This window comes from Erythrolamprus reginae, chromosome 4 (genome assembly GCF_031021105.1).
Source record: "Erythrolamprus reginae isolate rEryReg1 chromosome 4, rEryReg1.hap1, whole genome shotgun sequence".
In the NCBI taxonomy this organism is placed as follows: Eukaryota; Metazoa; Chordata; class Lepidosauria; order Squamata; family Dipsadidae; genus Erythrolamprus; species Erythrolamprus reginae.
The window spans coordinates 29,731,062-29,755,363 of NC_091953.1; the positions used below are offsets into that span (position 1 = coordinate 29,731,062).

The 24,302-nt window shown below is 42.4% G+C and overlaps 1 protein-coding gene across 3 annotated transcripts in view; it reads left to right on the forward strand.

The window, feature by feature from the left end:
- The first annotated feature begins 700 nt into the window (after positions 1–700).
- B4GALT4 (beta-1,4-galactosyltransferase 4) overlaps positions 701–24,302 on the forward strand; it is a 38,038-nt gene continuing 14,436 nt past the window's right edge. The window contains exons 1-3 of one of the 3 annotated variants that reach the window (XM_070749922.1): positions 701–785; positions 20,530–20,993; positions 22,490–22,722. In XM_070749922.1, the coding sequence (XP_070606023.1) occupies positions 20,723–20,993; positions 22,490–22,722 (504 nt within the window). In that variant the 5' untranslated portion in view covers positions 701–785; positions 20,530–20,722. Of the gene's footprint in view, positions 786–947; positions 1,132–20,529; positions 20,994–22,489; positions 22,723–24,302 lie in introns of those variants that run through there. The other 2 variants (XM_070749921.1, XM_070749923.1) reach the window with 2 other exon arrangements.

Here is a 24,302-nt window from a genome sequence, read left to right on the forward strand (position 1 = left end):
GGGCCACAATCCGAGGTTACTTGGGGGAAAGATCAGAAGCAACATGAGAAAATATTATTTTACTGAAAGAGTAGTAGATGCTTGGAACAAACTTCCAGCAGATGTGGTTGGTAAATCCACAGTAAATGAATTTAAACATGCCTGGGATAAACATATATCCATCCTAAGATAAAATACAGGAAATAGTATAAGGACAGACTAGATGGACCATGAGGGCTTTTTCTGCCCTCAATCTTCTATGTTTCTCAATAATAAGGGATAAAGAACTGCCTAATTGGAAATGTATACAAAACATTTTTAGATCTGCTCCCTGGATTGCAACACTGGGCTGACTGCTGTGGTGCCTGATAAGTAAATAAATATGATTTGTTCACTGAATAGCGGGGCGGAAGACCCTTTCCAACTGTTATTACAGCTCATAAGATTTGTGAGCTTTTCAATTCTGCAGAATTCTTAAACCCAGAGCAAGCAATGGAGGAAGCAAGTCGGATCAGTCTTTTAGGTTTGCGATTGAAAATCCATCTGAGGGGCGGTTTGGGGACTGAATGGAGCACACAGCAGCAATTTGAGATGTGCAACAGTCCCCTGCACAGCCCAACATTTAATTGCCGAACTCTAAAGACGGTTTCCCTCTTAATTGGGGTCAATTTTGACGAGAGCCTCATTAGCCTCAGGTGGCGCTTTCCTATGATTACGCCTTATGCCAAGAAGCAACGGGACGGCGGAGACTTTCGGGACGAGCGTCTCTGAACACAGCATGGCAAGCGAGCGCCCCACGAATGAAGGTCATGGCCGTTTCTTAACGATAATTAAGGCAAGGGTATCTTTCGAAGAATACCTAGGGGGAGAGAGAGAAAGAAAGAGAGACAGTGAGTGAGAGAGATACTGAAGACGGAAAGAGGCGTGTCGAACAGAAAACGGTGGGCTGGAGATTATCTGTTGCCAGGCCCCGTTTCTAGGCAACCACAGCGGCGGGACCAAGAACCGTGACGCTCTACTTTTAGCAACCTCTATGGTTGCTAAAAGGGGCCGATCTGCCTTCCTCTCCGTGGTTCATGGGGACGTTTGGCTGACAACCCGGGGCTTTGGAGGGGGCGATGGAACGGGAAGGAGCGCTTGGTCCAGCAATGCGTGAGTACCGAGCAGGCAAGGGAGGAGGAGGAGAGGAGGAGGAGGAAGAATGTTCGTTTTCGGGTACTTAACACTTAACTCGGTTTCCTCTCGGACCCAGTGTGGACTTTCTCAGGAAATACCGTGTTGTAATGGGATGTTAAGAATGTGGCTTGGAAGAGAAACCTTCGGTTAGAATAGGGTAGAATACTTTATTTGGCCAAGTGTAATTGGACACATAAGGAATCTGTCTTCGGCGTAGAAGCTCGCACTGTACATGCAAAACAACAGAATCATTATCACCCATTTCCTCCTACTGATGACTGTAACTTGTTGCTTGTATCCTAAGATTTATATTAATACTGATTGTTTCTTCATTGCTTATTTGACCCCTATGACAATCATTAAGTGTTGTACCACATGATCCTTGACAATTGTATCTTTTTCTTTTATGTACTCTGAGAGCATATGCACCAAGACAAATTCCTTGTGTGTCCAATCACACTTGGCCAATAAAGAATTCTATTCTATTCTAAATAAGGATAAATAGCAATACTACAGCCATGCTATATGGATAAATATAGATTAGATAGATAGATAACTAGAGTTGGAAGAGATTTATTTATTTTAATTTAATTCTATGGCGCCCAATCCCAATGGGATCTTGTAGGTCATCTAGTCCAACCCGTCCCCCAAGGAGTCCCTCAACTGTTTCAGGCAAATGGCAGTCCAATTTCCTCTTGAGTCTCAATTGTTGGATCTCTCTCAACACACACACACACACACACACAGGATCAGATCTCACAGGAGTGCACTAGAGTGCCTTCCGTCCCCTGTCCTATTGCTCTTCTATATCTCCTATACCTTTCTTCTCTTCTTCTATTCTTTCATTGATATGTTCTATTACTATACCTTCTTTTCTATTACAGTATTTCTTAGATATATTTTACTATGAGTATCTCCTCTATAACCTTCATCATGTATTTTACTATGTGTATATAGATATATACCCACTAAAACCCTCATTGTGTATTGGACAAAATAAATAAATAAAAATAAAATAAAATAAAAAAGTCTTAAAGTTGCCAAGTTTGGACATCCCTGATTTATAGAATTAGTTTGAGAATGTTGCAATCATGTTACTATCAGGGCTTTGAAAAAAAATATCTTAACTGAGAAACACTATCCAACCACTATGGCATATTAATTTTATAGGCCCAGCCTAGATATTGTACATAAGTGCACTAGTGTGCCTTTCGTCCCCTGTCCAATTGTCTTTCCTTTATCTCATAAATCATATATACAGTATTTTCTTCCTTTCATATATCTTCTCCTCTATTTTTATGTATTTTCTTTATATATATTACTACATGTCTATTCTCTTCTATATGTATTGTGTATTGGACAAAATAAATAAAGAAATGAAAAATAAAAATAAATAAATCCGGCCCAGGCGATCGCCATCCTCGCTTCCTCTCCCGTTGCTTTCAACGCTCCTCTCGAGATCTGCAGCTTTGAGCTGCGTCTCGTGGCCGGCTCCTCTGCTTGTACTGCCGCTGCGGCTGGCTCCCCAGCCTACGTGGCTCCCGTTATCTCCTCTGGGTGCAGGGCAAATCCGATGGGTGCAGGGGGATCAGGCCACGCTGGAGCTCCGGTGGGGAAACAGGAAATCAGGTCACTGGGAAATAATTTGCATCCTCCGGTAGCCCCCAGTAGTGATTCGAACAAGGGGGGGCTGCTTAGAATGGAACTTCGGGTCACTCGGCTGGCAATCGCCTTTCAGAAATTGCCTTTTGCTCCGGCTTTCCTCGGCGTTGGCCTTCGGTGTGAGGGCTGCTGGTCGGCTCTCCTTCTCTCTCTCCGTTCTCTCCAGAAGCATCCACTTCAGTTGCTAGCTGAGAGTTGAATCTCTCCTCTCTCTCAACCGCCTTTGGCTTTCCTCCGCGCCGTTCGCTTGGAAGATCTCCCCGGATCAGGTCATTTCGCTGGCCCCAAACCTTTGGTGGTTGTTATTATTAATTCTTAGGACCCGATCTGTGTCTATTTTATTATGTTTTGCTACTTCTACTCCTGTCGTTATTATACATTTTAAGTCTCTTATCCTATTACTAGTCTCTAGTGATGTGGTGGAGCGTTTGCCTGGGTCGCCATCTTGGATGTATCTTCATAGTAGGCATTAGATGAGTGTTTCCCAACCTTGGCAACTTGAAGATATCTGGACTTCAACTCCCAGAATTCCCCAGCCAGCATTTGCTGGCTTGGGAATTCTGGGAGTTGAAGTCCAAATATCTTCAAGTTGCCAAGGTTGGAAACACACTGCATTAGATAAATGTCAAGTGAATCAGCTACAGCAGTGTTTCCCAACCTTGGCAACTTGACAATATTTGGACTTCAACTCCCAGAATTCCCCAGCCAGCAAATGCTGGCTGGGGAATTCTGGGAGTTGAAGTCCAGATACAGTATCTTCAAATTGCCAAGGTTGGGAAACACTGAGCTACAGCGACAACTCTTGATCCGGTTTTAAACCTGATTCAATGAAAAGAGACATCGGAATAACCGTGCACTGGCTTGTATGGCAAGGCTATCCCTCACGCTTCTCCTTGTGGGAAGCCTAATGAACAGATGGGCTTACTCCTGAATATGAGTGCACTGAAATCAGTTTCATGCACGTTGATCCAGAAGCGAATTCGTTGTGATAAATGTGGGATTTGGTTCTGAGCACAGAATCAGGGTGTAAAGCTTTGTTGTTTTCAGATGTGTGAGCAGTGCCAGGCGAAACTCATGAAATGAAAAGGAACATATACAACATATACTGTACATCCCCCCCCCCCCACTTCCACTACATTTCAGCAACTCATTCTGTGAGCTATTGCCAGATAATTAAGCGCCAATTTTTAAATGCCCAATTTAAGAGGGTGATATGTGGTCAGATTTTTAGTGTTGTAATGGGCATCCCATCTTGTTCCCAATAAAACAAAATGGGGGTGAGGGGTCATCCTTTTAATATTGCACAAAACCTTTTACTTTCTCCCTGTCATAAATAGATAATAAGTTGTAGGGAAAAAGTTTTTAAAGTTTTAAAACATTTTAAAATGCATGTTTCTGGAGTTTTGCAGAACTTGAAATAGCTCAAAGAAAAAAAAAGATGAATTTCTATGACTTGAGGCATTAAGGACTGAAGTGAGAGATACTTTAAAAAAAGTAAATATCACCACAAGCGACTTTGTTAAATGCTTGACACACACACACACACACACACACACACACACACTTGGAGAATACATACACATACTACACAGATGCACACTGGGGAAGATGTGCGTGAATCTCTGATTTCACCAGGCTGTTGATATATGATTACTGATAATATGCTTTGAATACCTAGTTCAGTAAATGATGAGTAATCACATCTGTTGCAACACATTTGATCCTCTTTGACTTTTTCCTTATGAATGTGCTCTCTGAAATCATTATTTTAGTTTGCTGCTCCTGTTAATAAGCCAGGATTGGTAAACAATAATTCTGATGTATGGTCCTAGTAGGAAAAGGAGCATCATACTAGGATTCTGAGAGGGTTGCTAGGAATTGTATTTTGGTGACATTTGGAACAGTACAAATGGTTACATCTACACTTATAAATTTTATTTAGCTTTTGAAGAGCAACCAGGATGTATGCTCACATACAGTTATATGTTAATATGGCCTCTTTTATTTGTTCTTTTAAAAAACAGTATTAATGTTGTTTTTTCTGCAATTAAAAGTGTCTAAACACAATCATGTTAGAATAATAGGATGATAGGAAAATGATATTTACATTTATAAGCCATGCTGGATATTTTAAGATAGAAAGCCATCTTTTTTTTAGTGGGTGGATACTCTCTTTTGCAGGTGAGAACCTAGAAAATCCGTGCAGTTTTCTTTACAACATTTTCAGAGGTGGTTTGTTAATACCTTCTTCCTAGGGCTGAAAGAAAATGGGCCAAAGTCACCCAATTAATGTAGATCAGGGTAGGACTAGAATTAATAGTCTTGTTTCTATCACTAGCACTTAGACGTATACAGTGTTCCCTCAATTTTCATGGGGGATGCGTTCCGAGACCGCCCGCGGAAGTCAAATTTCCGCAAAGTAGAGATGCGGAAATAAAAACACTATTTTTGGCTATGAACAGTTTCACAAGCCTTCCCTTACCCTGATCTACATTAAACTTTAAACCCCTAAATTACAATTTCCCATTCCCTTAGCAGCCATTTAGATTATTACTCACCATGTTTATTTATTAAAGTTTATGAAAGAAATATTTATTAAAGGCGGATGAAAGTTTGGCAATGACATATGTCATCGGATGGGAAAAAGCATGGTATAGGGGAAAAAACTGTGAAGTATTTTTTAATTAATCTTTTTGAAAAACCGTGGTATAGACTTTGCGAAGTTCGAACCCGCGAAAATCGAGGGAACACTGTATACCGCTCCACAGTGCTTTACAGCCCTCTCTAAGCGGTTTACAGAGTCAGCCTCTTGCCTTCAACAATCTGGTGCCTCAGAAGGATGAAAGGATGAGTCAACCTTGAGCCTGGTGAGATTCGAACTGCCAAATTGCAATCAGCCAGCAGTCAGCAGAAGGAGCTTTCAGTACAGCAGTCTAACTACTGCACCACTGTGAATCTGATCTGGATATTTTTATCCACTATGCCAAACTGGCTCTTAATAGATTAGCTTTTTTAATATTTGCCAAATTTTACTTTCAGTAACGTCTCCTCCTTTTCAGTTTTATTATTTCAGTAAAAAAAGGTCTAAATCAGTGCTTATTAAATACTGTTGCAGTAGGATTAAACACAATCCCAATAATTGATATTTCAGAAAGTTCATGGTAAAAAAAAGATACCTTTTAGTGATTGTATTTGTAGAGCTAGTGGATCTGGATTGTAAAAATAACTGTTAAATAATAACAAAGAGATGCTATAGCAAGTTTAGCCTGCCAACAAGTGATCATCAAGATTTTTTACAACTGTCATTTGCAAGATCTATCCTTTAAAAAGTAACAGCATTGCAATTTGCAGGGCAGATAGAGAAATTGTATAAATTGAAGTTACACAATTCTGTATTAGTTCTTTTTCTATTTTCTTTCTGAAATCTAAAAATTATGCTGCTCATCTTTTCTTCCTGTGTATTTTTATTGCTGGTGAACACTAAATAACATGGAAAATTATGGCTCTTTTAAAATGGAAAACAGAAGAATCAGAAAATCTCAGAAAGATTTAACAGCATGAATATGAATATGAATGTGTGTGTGTGTATAAAAGCATATGTGAAAATGTACTTTTTCTTAGAAAAAGTAAAATTTCAGGTAAATAATGACAATAGCATTTTGATTTTCCGCACTAATTAGGGGGAAAGACCATCCATTAAAACCACAGCTGAATTCAATCCAAATGTACAGTAATACCTCGTCTTACGAACCTAATTGGTTCCCGGGGGAGGTTCATAAGACGAAAGGTTCGTAAGATGAAACATTGTTTCCCATAGGAAACAATGTAAAATCAATTAATCCGTGCAATGAAAAAAAACACACAAAAAACCGCCGCCGCCCGGCTGTCACCTTTTAAAACACCGAACCCGGAAGTTCAGGTTCGGGAGGCCGCTGAGAAGCCCCGCCGCCCGGCTGTCACCTTTTAAAACAGCCGGGGGGGCTTCTCGGCGGCCTCCCGAACGCCGAACCCGGAAGTTCGGGTTTGGCATTCAGGTTCAGGAGGACGCTGAGAAGCCCCCCGGCTGTTTCAAAAAGCGACAGCCGGGTGGTGGGGCTTCGCGGCGGCGGCGGCGGGTTCGTAAGAAGGAAAAAGTTCATAAGAAGAGGCAAAAATTTTCTGAACCCCGGGTTCGTATCTCGGGTTGTTCGTAAGACGAGGGGTTCGTATCATGAGGTACCACTGTACATAATAACCATATATTTTAAATACTTATTTAAATTTTACTGAGCTGCTCTAGAGCTCTAGAATCAACAGCAAGAGCCTGTTGTGGAAGGTTAAGTGAGCTGAGCTTGAGTTAGAACAGTGTTTCCCAACCTTTTTTGAGCCGTGGCACATTATTCATGTTTTCAAAATTCTGGGGAACACTGAAGGGGGGGGCGGGGGGGCTAAAGAAAAGTTTGGATAAAAAAAATATCTCTTCCTCCATTTCACTCTATTTCTCCCTCCCTCTTTCTCTCCCTTCCTTCCCTTCTTTCTCTCCATCCCTCTTTCTTTCTTCCTCTCTTTTTTGCTCTCTTTCTCCCTCCCTCCTTCCCTCCCTCTATGTCTTTCCCTCTCCCTCCTTCCCCCCTTTCTTTCTCTCTCTCTCTCTCTTGCTTTCTTTCCCTCTCTTTCTCTTGCTTTCTTTCTCTCATTCTCTCTCCCCTCCTTTTTTCCTCTCTCTCTTTCTCTCTCGTTCACCACGCCAGCAACAGAGAGAAAAAGAAAGAGCGAGAGAGAGCCAGAGAGAGAGTGGAGTGCGCAGCAGCCATCAGCCTCCTCGCCCTCCCAGACGTCCCCAGCGCCCGGCCTCGCGCCGCCTCCTGTTAGCCCGGCCGAAAGCCACACAGTCCCGGACTCCCAGATCGCTCGCTTCTCCGGCCAGTGCAGCGCTTTCCTGGGCAGATGGCTTTGCTGACCGGAGAAGCGAGCGATCCGGGAGTCCGGGACTGTGTGGCTTTGCGCCATGAAGAGAAAACGGCAGCAGGGAAAAGTCGGCCGTTTTCTCTTCATGGCGCAAAGCCACACAGTCCCGGACTCCCGGATTGGTCGCCCCAAGGCAGGAGGCAGCGGCGGAGGATAGTGGGCGGATCGGGCGGGCAATGGGGCAGGGCGGAGAAGCCAGGGGCGCGTTTGGCCGGAGGCACTGTGGGGAGGCAGGGGCAGGGAGGTGCGGCAGTAGGTGCCTCCGGCCAAACGCGCCCCTGGCTTCTCCGCCCTGCCCCATTGCCCGCCCGATCCGCCCACTATCCTCCGCCGCCTCTCGCCGCGGCACACCTGACGGTGTCTCGCGGCACACTAGTGTGCCGCGGCACACCGGTTGGGAAACGCTGAGTTAGAAGACATACTTGCATTTTTATTAGCATTTCTGTTTTGTTGGGTTTATGTGCCACAGAGTAATATGGAGCCCTTAACTCTATATTAGAAACATGATCATAACAAGTGACAACTATACTGCAGCTTGCAAGGGACCATATGAAATGAAGGGACTTTAGCTGGCAAATGATGGGATTTAATTCCTGAAACAGCTTATAATTATATATAAGTATTGGTGATTGTGCTTAATTGCCAAGATACCTTACAAGTTTTATTTTAATGTGTTCATGTAGCATATAAAACATTCACTTGGCAGAAATGCACATTTTATTATCTTCCTTCACATTGTGTACTACACTTCATGGAGTAAAAATGGCAATGTAAAATGGCCCAATGCAAACTCTTATTTCAAGCCACATAAAAGTTTGGCTTTACTGCTACTCCAATTAATAGTCATCTTCTTGTTCAAAATTGCAAGGCAAAATGGTTTTGAGATTTTTGTGTAAATAATTTTGCTTTTATTCTGGGCATTCCATGCCAAGACAGGCAGTGAGTTCTAGTTCTGTCTTGGGCATGAAGCCAGCTGGGTGATCTTTGGGAGCCATTCTCTCTCAGAAGGGAGGAGACTCGGGCAAACTGCTTAAGAAAAAATTCTTGCCAAGAAAACTGCAGGGATAAGTCCAGGCAGTTGCCAGAAAGTCAAATCTGACATATATGCATACAGTACATACATCATACATCATACATACATACATACATACATACATAATACATACATACATACATACATACATACATACATACATACATATAATGATAGATAGATACTGTAGATAGGTAGGTAGATAGATAGATAGACAGACAGACAGACAGACAGACAGACAGATAAAGGGATAAATGCCATATGCAACTATCTTACCTGCAAATAACATGAGAGATTATCTATAATATACAAGGCAAGTATGTGAGAGGTTAAAAGTGAGGACAGCTGGTGTGATTACATGTCTTAAATGGGAGTCCAAATCCTATGGAAGTACTTTGCGTTCTGCCCAAATTAATTTTCAAATCCTATGGAAGCACTTTCTGAGTTCTGCCCAAATTAATTTTCATTATGACCAAAGGGAGGAATTATAAGATATGTATAGAATATGTGAGCCGCGGAGAGGGGCGGCATACAAATATAATAATAATAATAATAATAATAATAATAATAATAATAATAATAATAATAATAATAATAATGTCATATTAAATACACTGAATTTAGTTTTAAAAACATATTTATGTTCAACAAAAACAACATTTATTTTTACTTTTCATTGGCTCTTACTTCTGGCTTGCTGGGTTTTTTTGGAAAGGACTCTTGGTTTGAAAAAGTTGCAGTCTGCTAGTTGAAATTACTGAAGAGGAAGTAATTCAGATATTAGCAATCTAATCAGGAGATCTGAATTTCTAAATGACAATATTTATGCACTAATCAAATTAAATAAAACCTCTATATGACTCTTAATTTCTTGGTCAACAAACCTTATAACAAAGACTCTTGGACTGTATTTTTTAAAATCTGTGTCACAATCTGACCATACTTTCCCAATGGAAACGTGCCAGATAAATCTAGAAAGAACTGGAGGATAGGGAAAAGTCTACAGTATACCCAAATGGAATACAAATAACTGTGGTTACTTTAACTGCTCAGATAAAATTTTACCCAGATGGAACTATGCATATGTTTTCTAGCTAACATGTAATTGGTTGGGATGAAAATCCAGCTCCTGTTTTATTCACTTGCAATTTTTACCGTTTAATTTCAGGACAGATAATTTGATCTGTTTGAGGCACTGATTGTTCTGTTTTAATATTATGCGCTGTTTTGAGAACAGCATTTTTTGAAAAACAAATTGCATCTAGTGTTTTCTTTATTTTTTAAAGATACTGTATAGCTGAATTCTTGAAGTATGTTTAATATGCAAATTCTGCCATAAAGTCCTCATGGAATCTCTCTGTCCATACTTCCAGCTCTTTCTGCTTTGTTTTTAGTACAACTGTGGTCGCTTCTCTGACATATTTAAAATGTGATTAAGCTTGACCCAGCTAAGTTGTTTACCTGTACTTTTCAGACTTAATGGGGCCCGCAATAATGGTACAGTATAACCTTTTTAACATTAGCAGAACAAGCTTGTTCCTTAAGGGCGTATATTAAACGTCCTTTAGTTTAAAGTGACTAATGTATTTACTTATGACGTCTTACCAGTTAAGTTGTTGCTGCAGGCACACTTCGTATTTAGGAGGAGCCGGGAGTTCTTTCTGTTCCTTGACATACAACCATTCTTGAGCCCAAAATTTGCTAAGTAACACAGTTGTTAAGTGAATTTTGCTTCACTTTACGACCTTCTGTGCCCCAGTTGTTAAGTGAATCATTGCAGGTGGTAGGATAGTAACATGGTTGTTAAGTGAATTTGACTCCCCTATTGATTTTGCTTCTGAGTAGGTTGCAAAATGTAATCAGATGACCCTAGGACACTGCAACCAGTCAGAAATACATGCCAGTTGCCAAGAGTCCAAACTTTGATCATGTGACCACAGGGATGCTGCAGTGGTTGTAAGCAATGTACCCTCTAATTTTTTTTCGGTGTGGGCAGAAAAGTATAATGTCTGAGCGACAGTTCCTTTGGGACTGGGCGGCATAGAATAAATAAATAAATAAACAAATAAACAAACAAACAAACAAATAAATAAATAAATAATTTTTTTAAAAAAAATCCCTTCTTTTTTATTAAAAGAAATTAATAATTTAAAAAAACCAAAATCCATTACTATTAAAACTAAATCAACCAGCAAAACCAAAAACATAACTATTAATAAAAACAGCTGGGTTTTTTTCTCTGTTATTATTTAAGTGCTTTTACCATATGCTTTAAATCAAGAGTCACTTCTCTCTCTGTTTCTCTTTCCTGTCATTTTCTGCCTCAATCATTTTCTCATTTCTCTTTTCTCTCATTTTTTCTATCATTTCTCTCTATCTCTTCCTTCCACTCTTCTCTCTCTCTCTTGCTTTCTCTGTCTCTCTCTCTCTTGCTTTCTTCCTCTCTCTCACTCTCTTTCCTCTCTCATCTCTCTCTTGCTTTCTCTCTCTCTCTTTCTCTCTCTTTCTCTCTCTTTTTCTCACTTTCTCTCTCTTGCTTTCTCTCTCTCTCACTCTTTCTCTCTTGTTTTCTTTCTCACACTCTTTCTCTCTCTTGTTCTCTCTCTCTTGCTATCTCTTTCTCTCCCCCCTTTCTCTCTTTCTCACTTTCTCTCTATCTTGCTGTCTGTTACTCTCACTCACTCTCGTTCTCTCTCCGTTCTTCTCAGCCGAGGCTGGCAAAGGTGATATTCAATGTCGGGGGTGCACGGGCGGTTGCGCGCGCTCCCTATCCCCCTGCTAGCCCGCTCGGAATATTCAAAATAAGAAAAGCCTTCGCCGGCATCCAGACTTAAGCCATCATCCGTTTCTCCAAACCGGCGCCCTTGCCAAGGATGAGAAGGAAACGTTGCTGTGGCCCGCGGATGATGGGAATCGGAGTCCCCCAAACTGCCCATCGGGGGTTTGTGCGATTGTGTGGCTGTGTGCGCGTGCACGGGCGCTCTAAGCTCTCTTTCTCCGCTTGCTTCTAGAGTAGAAGAGGGGAGTTCAACGTCCCCACCTTGTTTGAAAAAAAAGGGGGGGTGTCCCTCTCCGTGGGGAGGGAGGGGGATTGCATGCCTCTTCCCCTCCCCACGCTTGGATAGGCGGCAGTCTCTCTCTTTGGAGTCCCGGGAGGGAGGAGAGGGATTGCACGCCCTTTCCCGGGCTGGGAAAAAGGGGGAATCTCCCATTTTCAGAGTCCGGGAGGACAGAGGGAAGTGAAGGGGGGTCGCACGCCCCTCCCCATTTTTTTTACAGAATCCGGGGGGTGGGGGAGAAGAAGGATTGCATTCAAGCCACCCTAGCCCTTGTTAAAGGAGGGGGGAGGGGTCTTTCCCTTTTTGCAGAATCCGGGAAGGGAGGGGGATTTCACCCACACACACCCTTGCCCCTTGTTAAAGGAACGGGGGGTCTCTTTCCTTTTTCCAAAATCCGGGAAGAGAGGAGGGGGATTGCATCCCCTTCGCCCCTTCTTAAAAGGGGTGTGTGTGTCTCTCCCTTTTTGCAGAAAACGGGGAGGGAGAGGGGCATTGTCGGTGGAAAGCAAAGCGGGGGCGTGCGCCTGCTCCCTCCTCCCTGCCCCGCCCTCCCTGCCTCTCGGGCACGTGCAGGGGGCGGAGGCGGGGCGTGGGGATCCTGGGCGGGGGCGCGCGGCGCGCTCTCGGGACTGGCTGGGCGGCTGGGGCTGGGGTTGCGGTGGGTCGGGCGAGCGAGCGGAGGGAGCCGCGATGGCCGCGGGCGGCCCCTGCAGCCTGGCGGAGGAGCGCTCCTACCGCCGCTTCCTGGAGGCTTTCCTGGGCGAGTTCCGCGGACCATTCCAAGCGGCCGCTGCTCCCTTCCCTTCTGCTGCCGGCGCCTCCCCGCCCCCCCGCGGGCTGGCAGGGAGATGGGGAGCACGCGGCCGTGAAAAACGGTGCGCGCGGAGGTATTATGGGGCGCGCGCGAGCGCACGCGCGCAGCTTTCAGAGAACGGTGGTTGTAAGTGTGAAAAAAACCCCATAAGATAATATTGTCACCTCTGAATTCAAACATGGCATATATAGTATTTTTCGTAGTACAGTGGTACCTCTACTGACAAATGCCTCTACTTACGAACTTTTCTAGATAAGAACCGGGTGTTCAGGATTTTTTTACCTCTTCTCAAGAACCATTTTCCACTTACCAACCCGAGCCCCCCAAACTGTAGCCGGCCTCTGTGGGGCCTCTTTAGGAATCTCCTGGGAGGAAACAGGGCCAGAAAATGCAGGGAGAAGCCTCCGTGGGGCCTCTCTAGGACTATCCTGGGAGGAAACAGGGCCGGAAAATGCAGGGAGAAGCCTCCACGGGGCCTCTCTAGGAATCTCCTGGGAGGAAACAGGGCCTCCACCCTCCCTGTGGTTTCCCCAATCACACACATTATTTGAAAATTAAGTTTATAAGTAGAGGTACCACTGTATAAGATGGACCGGAGTATAGGATGCACCTTAATTTGGGGGGAGCAAAACAAGAAAAAATTCTGGGCATTTAACTGAAGTGAGTAGGGTGGGAAATGATTTTCATGGGGCAGAAGAGGGACTCCACTCCCAAGATGCCCCCCCCCCAATCTTCCTTCTTATAGTCCTGGTTGTTGAAAGCCTGGCTTACTTGCAGCAAGGCCTGATAGAGAGGCAGCATCTCAGTCCTTCTACGTGCTGCCATCATATACACACTGATGGGCTTCTGAGCAAGCTCCCTGCACCTTTGCAGTGAGCAGCTCCCAAGTGGCACAAGGGCCATAGAGATTCACGATTCTTCCACCTGATTCCTCAAATCGGGTTTGTTTCGACCTTGATTTGGAGATTTTTATTGATTGATTTTGATGGTGGTGTATGGTGAACTGCTGGGTGGTTTGTGCCAGAAGACCCAAGTTATTTCAATATCTTGATTACTATTTCAGGCTTTGTGTGCTTAGGGTCAATCCCTTTCCTCCCCATTCCAAAAGCGGAGCATACGAAGATCAAAAAAGAACATTGTGTTTTGGGTGGCAGCTACACGCCCCATTTTTGGAATCGGGGAGGAAAGGTTTTCAGCCTTCAGCGCCGGCCAGAACCACCCACCGCCTGAAATGCGGTGCTCTTTTTTTTGCTTCCTCCTGCCCCATTTTTTGGAATGAGGAGGAAAGTGTTTTTGGGTTGTAGCGCTGGCCGGAGCCATCCATAGCCCACACTTCTGAAAACGTATTTATGCCTCCAGGCCTGGCGTCAATAGACCGCAGCATCTGACCAGTGAATGTATAGGACATTGTAGAATGTTTTTTGAATGTTTGACTTTTAAACGCTTAGCTTTAAAAAAAATATTTCCGGAGGTGGGTTTCAAGGACTTCCGTGTTTTTGCGATGCTGCAATTTCGCTGAGGCTCCCCTCGCTGGGAAACCCCACCTCCGGACTTCCGTTGCCAGCGAAGCACCCGTTTTTGCGCTGCTGGGATTCCCCTACTGGGATTCCCCTGCATCATCACAAAAACACGGAAGTTCGGAGATGGGGTTTCCCATGGAGGGGAGCCTCAGTGCAAAAATGGGCGCTTCGGCTGGCAAAAGGGGTGAGTTTTGGGCTTGCACACATTAATCGTTTTTCCATTGATTCCTATGGGAAACATTGTTTCATCTTACACATTTTTCACCTTACAAACCTAGTCCTGGAACCAATTAAGTTCGTAAGACGAGGTATCACTGTACTTGCATTGCAAAATTGATTTCTCTTAATGCTGATCCTGCAGCACTCTGCAGCTTTCTCACTCTAAAGCTTATTTAACTTGATTGTGAAATTAACTAATTTCATTTCCCTAAGTTATATTAATGCTATTTATAGTCAAAGATAAACTCTTACTTACACATTGCACATAATCAAGAAGATAATCACAAGGAAATGAAAGAAGAATTAATTGTCATGAACAATTAAATTAATAATCTTTAGCATAAATTAATGATTATTTAGATTTTCATTGTAGCTGTTAAGTTCAAAGCTGATGTTCTGCCATGATGTCTCAGTTCAAGAATATCTTGAACTTTGCATTTTACATTTCCCTGAAAAAAATGTATATTTGCATACAACCTTTGAAAGATATTTATTATACAAACTGGAACAGTTTTCCTCCACTAGGTTTTTTGTTTAGTAATATTGCCTTGGCCATACTGATTCATAATGCAGGAAGTGAAGCCCAATAAAAGTAAAGGCCAGTCAGTTGGGAAAAAAACTGTTTTACCCAATCAGTCCCTAGATCTTGTGTTACTATATATTCAGCAGCCTTTGACAATTGATGAGCATTTGAGAAACAAACCTCAGCACACTATTCCTGAGCGGAAACCCTGCAAGCTCAGCAATTCTGACTACTTAGACCTCAATAGAAGCTGTGTGTCAGTGTAATTAATTACATTTTGTGCTTTCCCATGTTTTTCGGTTGCACATATGGTAATTCTGAAGTAACTTCCTTTTCTTCTACTTAGCTGCTGTTAAGAAGAGATACATAGCCGCCTTCCTCACAGCTGTGTAGAATTTTCCTATCTATTTGTCATTGGAGTTATAGTATGTTTGCCTCTGGCTTTGCACCATCTTGTTCCTGAGACTCTGCTGTGCAATTGGAAGTTGCAAGCCTTTCACTCTTTGTATGTGGCTTTAATAAGCTCATTTCTGCTCCTTGAGTATTGTACTTCTCTGACTATCTTGTTGTTATTAGATGGAATGATACCTGCAAGAATCACTAATTGATACTGAAAAAAGAAGCAAAAGTTACATTACTTGATCATCCTAGGATAATGTCCATACAGATAGCCCATGTTTAATAATCCCAACTGTAACCGGAATTTCCAATACTAAATATAGTTATGCAAAACCATATGACTGTACCACTTAGTGACAACAGTTTTCTGATCCTGGTTGTGGTCTTTAGGCCAGAACCTCACATTTCTCCTACCCTCTACTTGTTGCCTCCACTTCAAGTCCCCTCATGCACAACCCTTTGCAATATCTTTGTCTTTTTGGTCACCCCTGGACACTGCCCTGCACTCCCACTCCCCTTATCATTCCCTCTTGCCCAATAGCTGACCTCTGCCATCTTCATCCTCTTGATGCTGATGAGGTGTGCCCAGCTGGTCCTATATTAGTCAACTGCTGACCACAACATGACCTTCCTGAACTACTGTTTGTTCTACACGTGGTCATAGCTTTGAGTGGTCCTCAAACAAACGGTCACTAAGTGTGGATTACCTATACAGTGTTCCCTCGATTTTCGCAGGTTCAAACTTCGCTAATAGCCTATACCACGGTTTATTAAAAAATATTAATTAAAAAATACTTAACTTTTTTTTTCTATACCACGGTTTTCCCTGCCTGATGATGTCATACATTGCCAAACTTTTGTCTGCCATTGCTGATTGGCCAAAATCTTGGCCAATCAGCGTTGTTGTTGTTTTTAAAAAAGTTTTTATTTACATATAAACAATAGACAATAAAAAACGGACAATTACTCTACAACAAAACAATACACAGTATACACAAGCAATTTAAGACAAGCATGTAATATACATCCCCTCCCCTCCTGTGGCTCCTTTTATATTCTTAGCGGTATAGTAACCATTGGTTTTAACTATCGGATATAGTTTATAGTTTGTGATACTAGATTTAAATTATTGCTATATAACTTATAAAATATATTATATTAGACAAGACAAAAAAGAAAAAAAAGAGAGTTATATTTAATTATTTGACTGGTTTAGCTTTAATGCAGCACTACTAGTAATTTTTTAAATGTTATTTTTTAATTCAACCATGTGTAAAAGTCATTTCAAACTTCGCTAATAGCCTATACCATGTTTTATTAAAAAATATTAATTAAAAAATACTTAACATTTTTTTTCTATACCACGTTTTTTCCCGCCTGATGATGTCATACATCATCGCCAAACTTTTGGCCAATCAGCGTTGTTATCGCAAAAATATAAATATCAGGATCACTAAGTGTTTTATTCAATGGTGAGTACCAATAATAATTGTGAGTAAATGGTTGTTAAGGGAATGAGAAATGGTAATTTAAGGGTTTAAAGTGTTAAGGGATGGCTTGTGATACTGTTCATAGCGAAAAATGATGTATTTACTTCCGCATCTCTACTTCGCGGAAATTTGACTTTCGTGGGCGGTCTCGGAACGAACGCATCCCCTGCGAAAATCGAGGGAACACTGTATTGCAAACCTATGTCAATTTATAGATCTTGGAAATCTAGATTTGGTTAATGCAGCTTTATTTTTAAAATATACATTAAAACAGGAGTCTGATTCATATGGACTGCATCACACTGCATCAGCCAGACCCCACTTGTATACAGTATGTAGAAAGCAATGATGGTACCTGCTGTTTTAAAGCTTAAATATTGCTTTAAGGAAATATGGCGAAAGCATTGAAGCTTTGGTGCACAGTTATTTTGCTTCAGTTTGGCAGACTATAGTGTGGCTGTGATTATACAAGAGGCAGTAATTTGAAGAGTTGGCCATAAACCAAGGTGCTCAAAATTAAAAACCGGTGTTTTTGAACAGGAGCCCAGTAAATCATATTTTGAAACTGTCTCTGCTTTGTGTATCAGTATAAAATAGCATTTTTTCGGCTCTAGATATTGTTTTGTATTGCCCACAAGTCTGAATTTTCTGATCATGCAGTTCACACACCATTTTAATTATAAAATATAGAAACATGGGAATTTTTAAAATTTGAAATCAGACTCCGGATATGTAACAACAAGGCTATATGCATAGGGGAAATATTTAGAGAACTTGGTACTAATTTTCCAGAAATCTCCTCGATCTACATATCCTAGATCAGTGATGGTGAACTTGGGTGCCAAAAAGGCACACGTGCCCGTGATAGCACGCACATGCCCACACCCATAATGCAATGCTCTCCCCATGTGTATGCGCATACAACATAGAAACATAGAAGTCTGACGGCAGAAAAAGACCTCATGGTCCATCTAGTCTGCCCTTATACTATTTTCTGTATTTTATCTTAGGATGGATATATGTTTATCCCAGGCATGTTACTGTGGATTTATCTACCACGTCTGCTGGAAGTTTGTTCCAAGGATCTACTACTCTTTCAGTAAAATAATATTTTCTCATGTTGCTTTTGATCTTTCCCCCAACTAACTTCAGATTGTGTCCCCTTGTTCTTGTGTTCACTTTCCTATTAAAAACACTTCCCTCCTGGACCTTATTTAACCCTTTAATATATTTAAATGTTTCGATCATGTTCCCCCTTTTCCTTCTGTACTCCAGACTATACAGATTGAGTTCATTAAGTCTTTCCTGATACGTTTTATGCTTAAGACCTTCCACCATTCTTGTAGCCCGTCTTTGGACCCGTTCAATTTTGTCAATATCTTTTTGTAGGTGAGGCCTCCAGAACTGAACACAGTATTCCAAATGTGGTCTCACCAGCGCTCTATATAAGGGGATCACAATATCCCTCTTCCTGCTTGTTATACCTCTAGCTATGCAGCCAAGCATCCTACTTGCTTTTCCTACCGCCCGACCACACTGCTCACCCATTTTGAGACTGTCAGAAATCAGTACCCCTAAATCCTTCCCTTCTGAAGTTTTTGCTAACACAGAACTGCCAATGCAATACTCAGATTGAGGATTCCTTTTCCCCAAGTGCATTATTTTACATTTGGAAACATTAAAACTGCAGTTTCCATTGCTTTGACCATTTATCTAGTAAAGCTAAATCATTTACCATATTACAGATGTCTCCAGGAATATCAACCCTATTGCACACTTTAGAGTCATCGGCAAATAGGCAAACCTTTCCTACCAAACCTTCCTCTAAGTCACTCACAAACATACTCACAACCTCCCAGACATACCCCGCGCATGCACACAGACCTCACTGAAGCCTCTGGAGCCTGTGGATGGTGAAATACTGGCCCAACGGGCCTACCAAAAGTTCGTTTCTGAACTTTCAGTAGGCCCATTGGGCCGTTTTTCGCTTTCCCCAGGCTTCAGGAAGCTTTCCTAAAGCCTGGAGAGGCCTCCCCCCTCTCAGGAAGACCGAAAATCAGATGGGCAACACACACAAGCGTGCTGGAGCTGACATAGGGCAACACCTTGCGTGCCCTCAGATATGGCTTCGCGTGCCTAGATGCCTACCCTACCATAATGGATGGTTGAGAGTCCTTAATTCTGATGCTTGTCTTCAAGAACTTCCCGCCATCCGGAATGGTAGTTCTCAGTGTATCACTTGCTTTTGAGGAAACATCTCATTTCTTGAGGGAACATCTCACTTCTCCCTGCTAATACAGGTGTGACAGAGATGGGATTTTGGTATGCTGAGTTTTTTCTGGGGAAAAAAAATGAGAATAAATTTTATAGTGCCACTTCATTATTGATTTTATTTTTTAAAAAGGAAAGGAGGAGGTAGAATCCCTTTTTAGATAGTCACATGCATTTTACCATTCAGTAGCAAAAGGGAAATAAAATACAGAAGATGGTAATACAGAATTGTTCAAATCACAGATTGCATCTCAAAAATTTGGTCCTTCGAAAAAGGTGAAAGGAAATACAAAGTTTGCAAACCACCGTTTGTCTGCTCCTTTCTTAGGAGCAATTGGGCCATAAAGTTTCAAGTTGCAAAAGGAGAATTGTTGGCAAAACATGGACCCAATAAATATCACAGACAAAATGTTAGAATTAAACACATACACAGTCAAAAACAATTAGTTTTATTCAATATTTTGCGGTAAATTTATTACTATTTTTTAGGATAAATTGATGCATGCAGGGTGCATAGTTTTTTCCCCATCTTCTTGTAAATTGTAACCTTTTATGAGTGACTCAGGAATGCTATACTGTCCCTATGAACCAAGAAAATTGAAAATTTGCTGTGTTATAGAATAAGAAAGAACATTCTTTCCTTGCAATTCAAGTATTTCAATCATTTGCAATCAGTTATGCCCTTTAGATATGTGAATTTTAATCCCCCAAATTTTCATCAATTGTGTTACTGGATTATACAGGGTGCTTTCCAAAAGTAATGCAGTTATATATTTTTAAAGTAATTTATTGAACAGATTTGCACAAATACTTAAAATTCTTCAAAGTACTGTCCTTGGGCCTCTACACATTTTTTTCCAGCGACTCTGCCATGACCGGTACGCGCCTTGGAAGGTGTCTTTGGGGACCTCTCACAAGATCTTCATCATGACTGATTGGATCTCTTCTATGGATGAAAAACGGGTTCCTTTCAGTGCTGGGAACAAAAAGAAGTCTGCTGGGGTGACGTCAGGACTAGGGGGTGGGGCAGCGTGGGCACCTGGTGTTTGGTCAGGAACTCGCGGACTTGTAGCACGTTGTGGCAAGGCACGTTTTTTGTTTCAATCAGCCGTGACGAAGACCTTGAGAGAGGTCCCCGAAGATGCCTTCCAGGGCGCGTACCAGTCATGGCAGAGTCGCTGGAAAAAATGTATAGAGGCCCAAGGACAGTACTTTGAAGAATTTTAAGTGTTTGTGCAAGTCTGTTCAATAAATTACTTTAAAAAAATGCATTACTTTTGGAACGCACCATGTAGGAGTTAAAGACCATACAGCTGAGGTGTGTCCGCAGAAGACATTACTACATTTTGCTCCAACTTCTGCTCTTAATTTTGTGTGAGGCTGACCCCAAAGCTATGATAACATTTTTTAAAAAAATTTCTGTCTCATTCTGCACAGGTCGTTCTATTTGAAGTTTACTTTCCACTGCTTCTTTGGTTAGAAGCTTACGTGTTCAAAAGCCAGAAGAAATTTGTCAGAATGCAACATCATACAGCATCTTTCTTTATTTTGATTTTGCTGCTTTCCTACAGTGGGGTAGAAGTCCATCAAGAAAAGTATCCAAAGAGAAGCTTCTAATCTATGAAGGGCCATGGGCTTTTGGTGTGCCAGCTTTCACCCCTCCTACAAACTGCAGCTATTGATGCTCATTACCCTCTGCGTCTTATTGACAGGCTGGGCTACCTCCACCTACCTGGTGGATATTTTACATGAAACACCAGCAGCAAAAGTCATGTTTGGAAGTTTCGAGAAGCCAACCACTATTAAGGAGGAACAAATGGAAAATTCAAAGAGGAAGGCCATGCTTATCGAGAAACTACCCACAGCAGTACCTCCCTGCCCTTCTCTGTCCCCATATCTGCGTAAGTCAATCCGCATTTTATTATTTCTGGAAAAAAAGTGGAAGAAGTTAAGGCCTTGAGCTAAACACCCCCGCCCCACCACCCCAGGTTTATGAAAATGCACCCCAGGTTTATGATGAAAATGCTAAATCCCAAAATGTTCTTTTGAGCAGGTTAGTCATCTTCTGTCTGTTGGTATTGCTGTGTCTGATGGAAGTCTCTTTAAGCCAGTGTTTCCCAACCTTTTTTGAGCCGCGGCACATTATTCACATTTACAAAATCCTGGGGAACCCTCCCGCTGGGCCCCAAAGCTCACCTGCCGCCGCCGCCAGGGAAGCTCCAGCCGGGTGGGGCGCTGCAGCTGCCGGAAAACTTGGAAGGCGCAAAGAAGGAAGCTCAGCTTCCAGTCTCACAACTTTTTACTGTTCGCACTCAGCAAAAAGTTGCGAGACCAGAAGCTGAGCTCCCTTCTTCACGGCACACCTGACTATGTCTCGCGGCACACTACAAGCAAAGGCTACAAGCTGAAAGGCTGAAAGATTCAGGACAATGAACCACAAAGCATATTGGCATAAGTACAGCAATAATAAAAACAGTAGAGTTCAATCATAAGAATGCAGGTGAATGACATCTTTAGCTGTTGGAAAATCCAGATTTAAACAGCTAGTGAAATGCAAGAAGGAACAGGGCCAAATGCACCCCTGTTACTCTGCACATTTCATGTGTGTTGTTTGTCCATCCTTCTAGTAGTCTGGCTGCTATATTTTTTTGCTGCTTGACTCACATAAACTGCATTGCAGCAACCGAGCAAAATGAAGATCATCATATGCATTACTGTTGCCAGAACATTGCTGGCCAGCTGGGGTTTTAATTGACACTCTGTATCTGAGCAAAAACCTACCTGGTCCATCTTCTGCTTGATTGGGGAGACTGTGGTTGGTTTCCATTTTTAGCTCACCTTTATTCAAAGACCCTAAAACCTTGTGCATAAATCTTTTTAAATGTATCCTCTCAAAAGCAACCTTGTGAGTTCACTGAATGGAAATGGCTGGAAGTCGGTGTGCTTTATGGTTAAATGCGAATATGAAATACAAGAGCCGGGGTGGTGCAGTAGTTAGAGGGCAGCACTGGAGGCTACTTTGGTTAACTGAGGCTCTGGGAGAGTTTTTTGGCTTCCAGAGAGCCTCCCTGGGGATGGGGAGAGCGAAACACAAGCCTACTGGGCACACCAGAAGTTGGGAAACAGGCCGTTTCCGGCCTCCAGAGGGTGGGGGAAGCTGTTTTCACCCTCCCCAGGCATTGAATTATGGGTGTGGGCACTCAAGCATGCACAATAGTGCACGCCTACGCTCTTTCGGCACCAGAGGAGAAAAAGGTTTGCCATCACTGGACTAGAAGATCTCCACCCCTTCCCCACCCCTTACAGTCTGTGGTTCTATCATCCCCAGTCACTCCCCGGGGCTCTAAAGTCTTGCTGTAGTGAGAGTCGTGAACATCAGGCTTGCCTTTTCCTATAGGAGGCTCCAGCAAGCTCATTTTCAGAGCATCTCTCACTCTGGAAGAACTGCAAAAAGAGAATCCTTCGGTAATCAAAGGGCGCCATAGGCCAAAAGAATGCACAGCTCAGCAACGGGTGGCTATATTGATTCCACACCGCAATCGAGAGAAGCATCTGCTGTACCTATTGGAGAACCTTCATCCATTCTTGCAGAGACAGCAACTGGATTATGGCCTTTATGTCATCCACCAGGTGAGTCCTTATAGAGTGAGACCAGGAAAAGCCTCCCTCCACCCAAGTAACTTCTGGTGACAAAGTACCTCTGGTTATATAATGTTTTGGAATGGTTGTCCAATTTATTGGAAAGTTAGAACCATCCTCTGCTACCAAGTCACGGATAGTAAAAGTCTGTTTGAACCTTTACATCCACTGATTGGATCTCTTAAATCCATAGACCTCCGCGGGTGTAAAGGTTCAAACGGACTTTTACTATCCGTGACAACTTCTTGGACGTGTCCAGGCAGCTTGTTTGGCAACAATATGGGAATGGATTGCATTCTTTGGTGATGGAGTTTTAAAATGTAACTTGATTTTTTATTATTTGACTTTCCAGACTAACTTGATGTTATTTTCTGGTGGTCTCCCATCCAGTACTAAGTAGATCTGACCAGTAATGGGTTGCAAATGATACGGCTGGGATCATGGCTCCGGTAGTGGAAATGGAGATGCACACACATCTCCATTTCACACCGATGCGTGCATGCTGGCGCCCACATGAGATTTGGCTTCTGCGCATGTGCAGCAAGAAAAATCTCACGCGAGGATGGTCTTGCGCATGTGATTTCACCGATTTTTGGTGTTTTTTGCTTTTGCACATGCATGGAAGCAAAGAAATCACCGAAAATATGCTAAATCTTGCATGCGAAAGCATCCTTGCAGGAGATTTTGCTTGCACCGCAGAAGCCAAATCTCATTCGGGCGTGCGGAGGTGCCGTGCACATCTCCATTTCTGCTACTGGAGCCCTGATCCCAGACGTACTGGCTGCAACCCATTACTGGTCAGACCTATGGATGGGAGACCACCAGAAAATAATTTCAGATTAGTCTGGAAAGTCAAAAAATTAAAAAGCATACCGGTAGCGGCCGGTAAGTGCAACCCCCCGCCTGGGTCTGATCCTGTTTATTCAACCAAGAACCGAATGCTACTAATGCCCAGAAATATTTTTGGGTGCCTTTTGCTTATTAATTTTTGACTTAGTGGTGGGTTGCGCCTGGTTCGGCCTGGTTCTAAGAACTAGTAGCGCTGGTGGCGGGAGGCACCGCCCACCTGCCCAGGACATTCTGTACATGCAAACAGGTAACAAAGGATTTTAGAACCCACTACTGTTTTGACTCTATAATTTTCTTCATTTAGCTAGTAATATATTGATTGAGAGAAATCAAATATTATCCCTATAGCTCCATTTATAAAACCAGCCCAGGGTGTTACCAATCCCGAGGTGTCTTTGTATGTGTCTGTATTAAGTTTATTTTGTCTTTTGCTGCAAGAGCTTAAAGCAGATTGAACACATTAAACTGAGTAGGCGGCAAATGAAGGTTACGCACCATTTGTAAAGTATCATTGTTTTCTAAGTTGCACGTCCTAAATATATATATTGTCTTTATTACCCGTTAGCATCCTGCTCATGGTTAGGTGTGTCAGGTTTTTTTGTTATATGATTTCTTGCACTCACTTTTTTTTAAAGACTGAGATTTTTTTCTTCTTAAATTTCTTAGTCTTTAATTCTATGAAAGCAAAAGCATTATAGCCCAAGAACCAATAAAAGTGTACA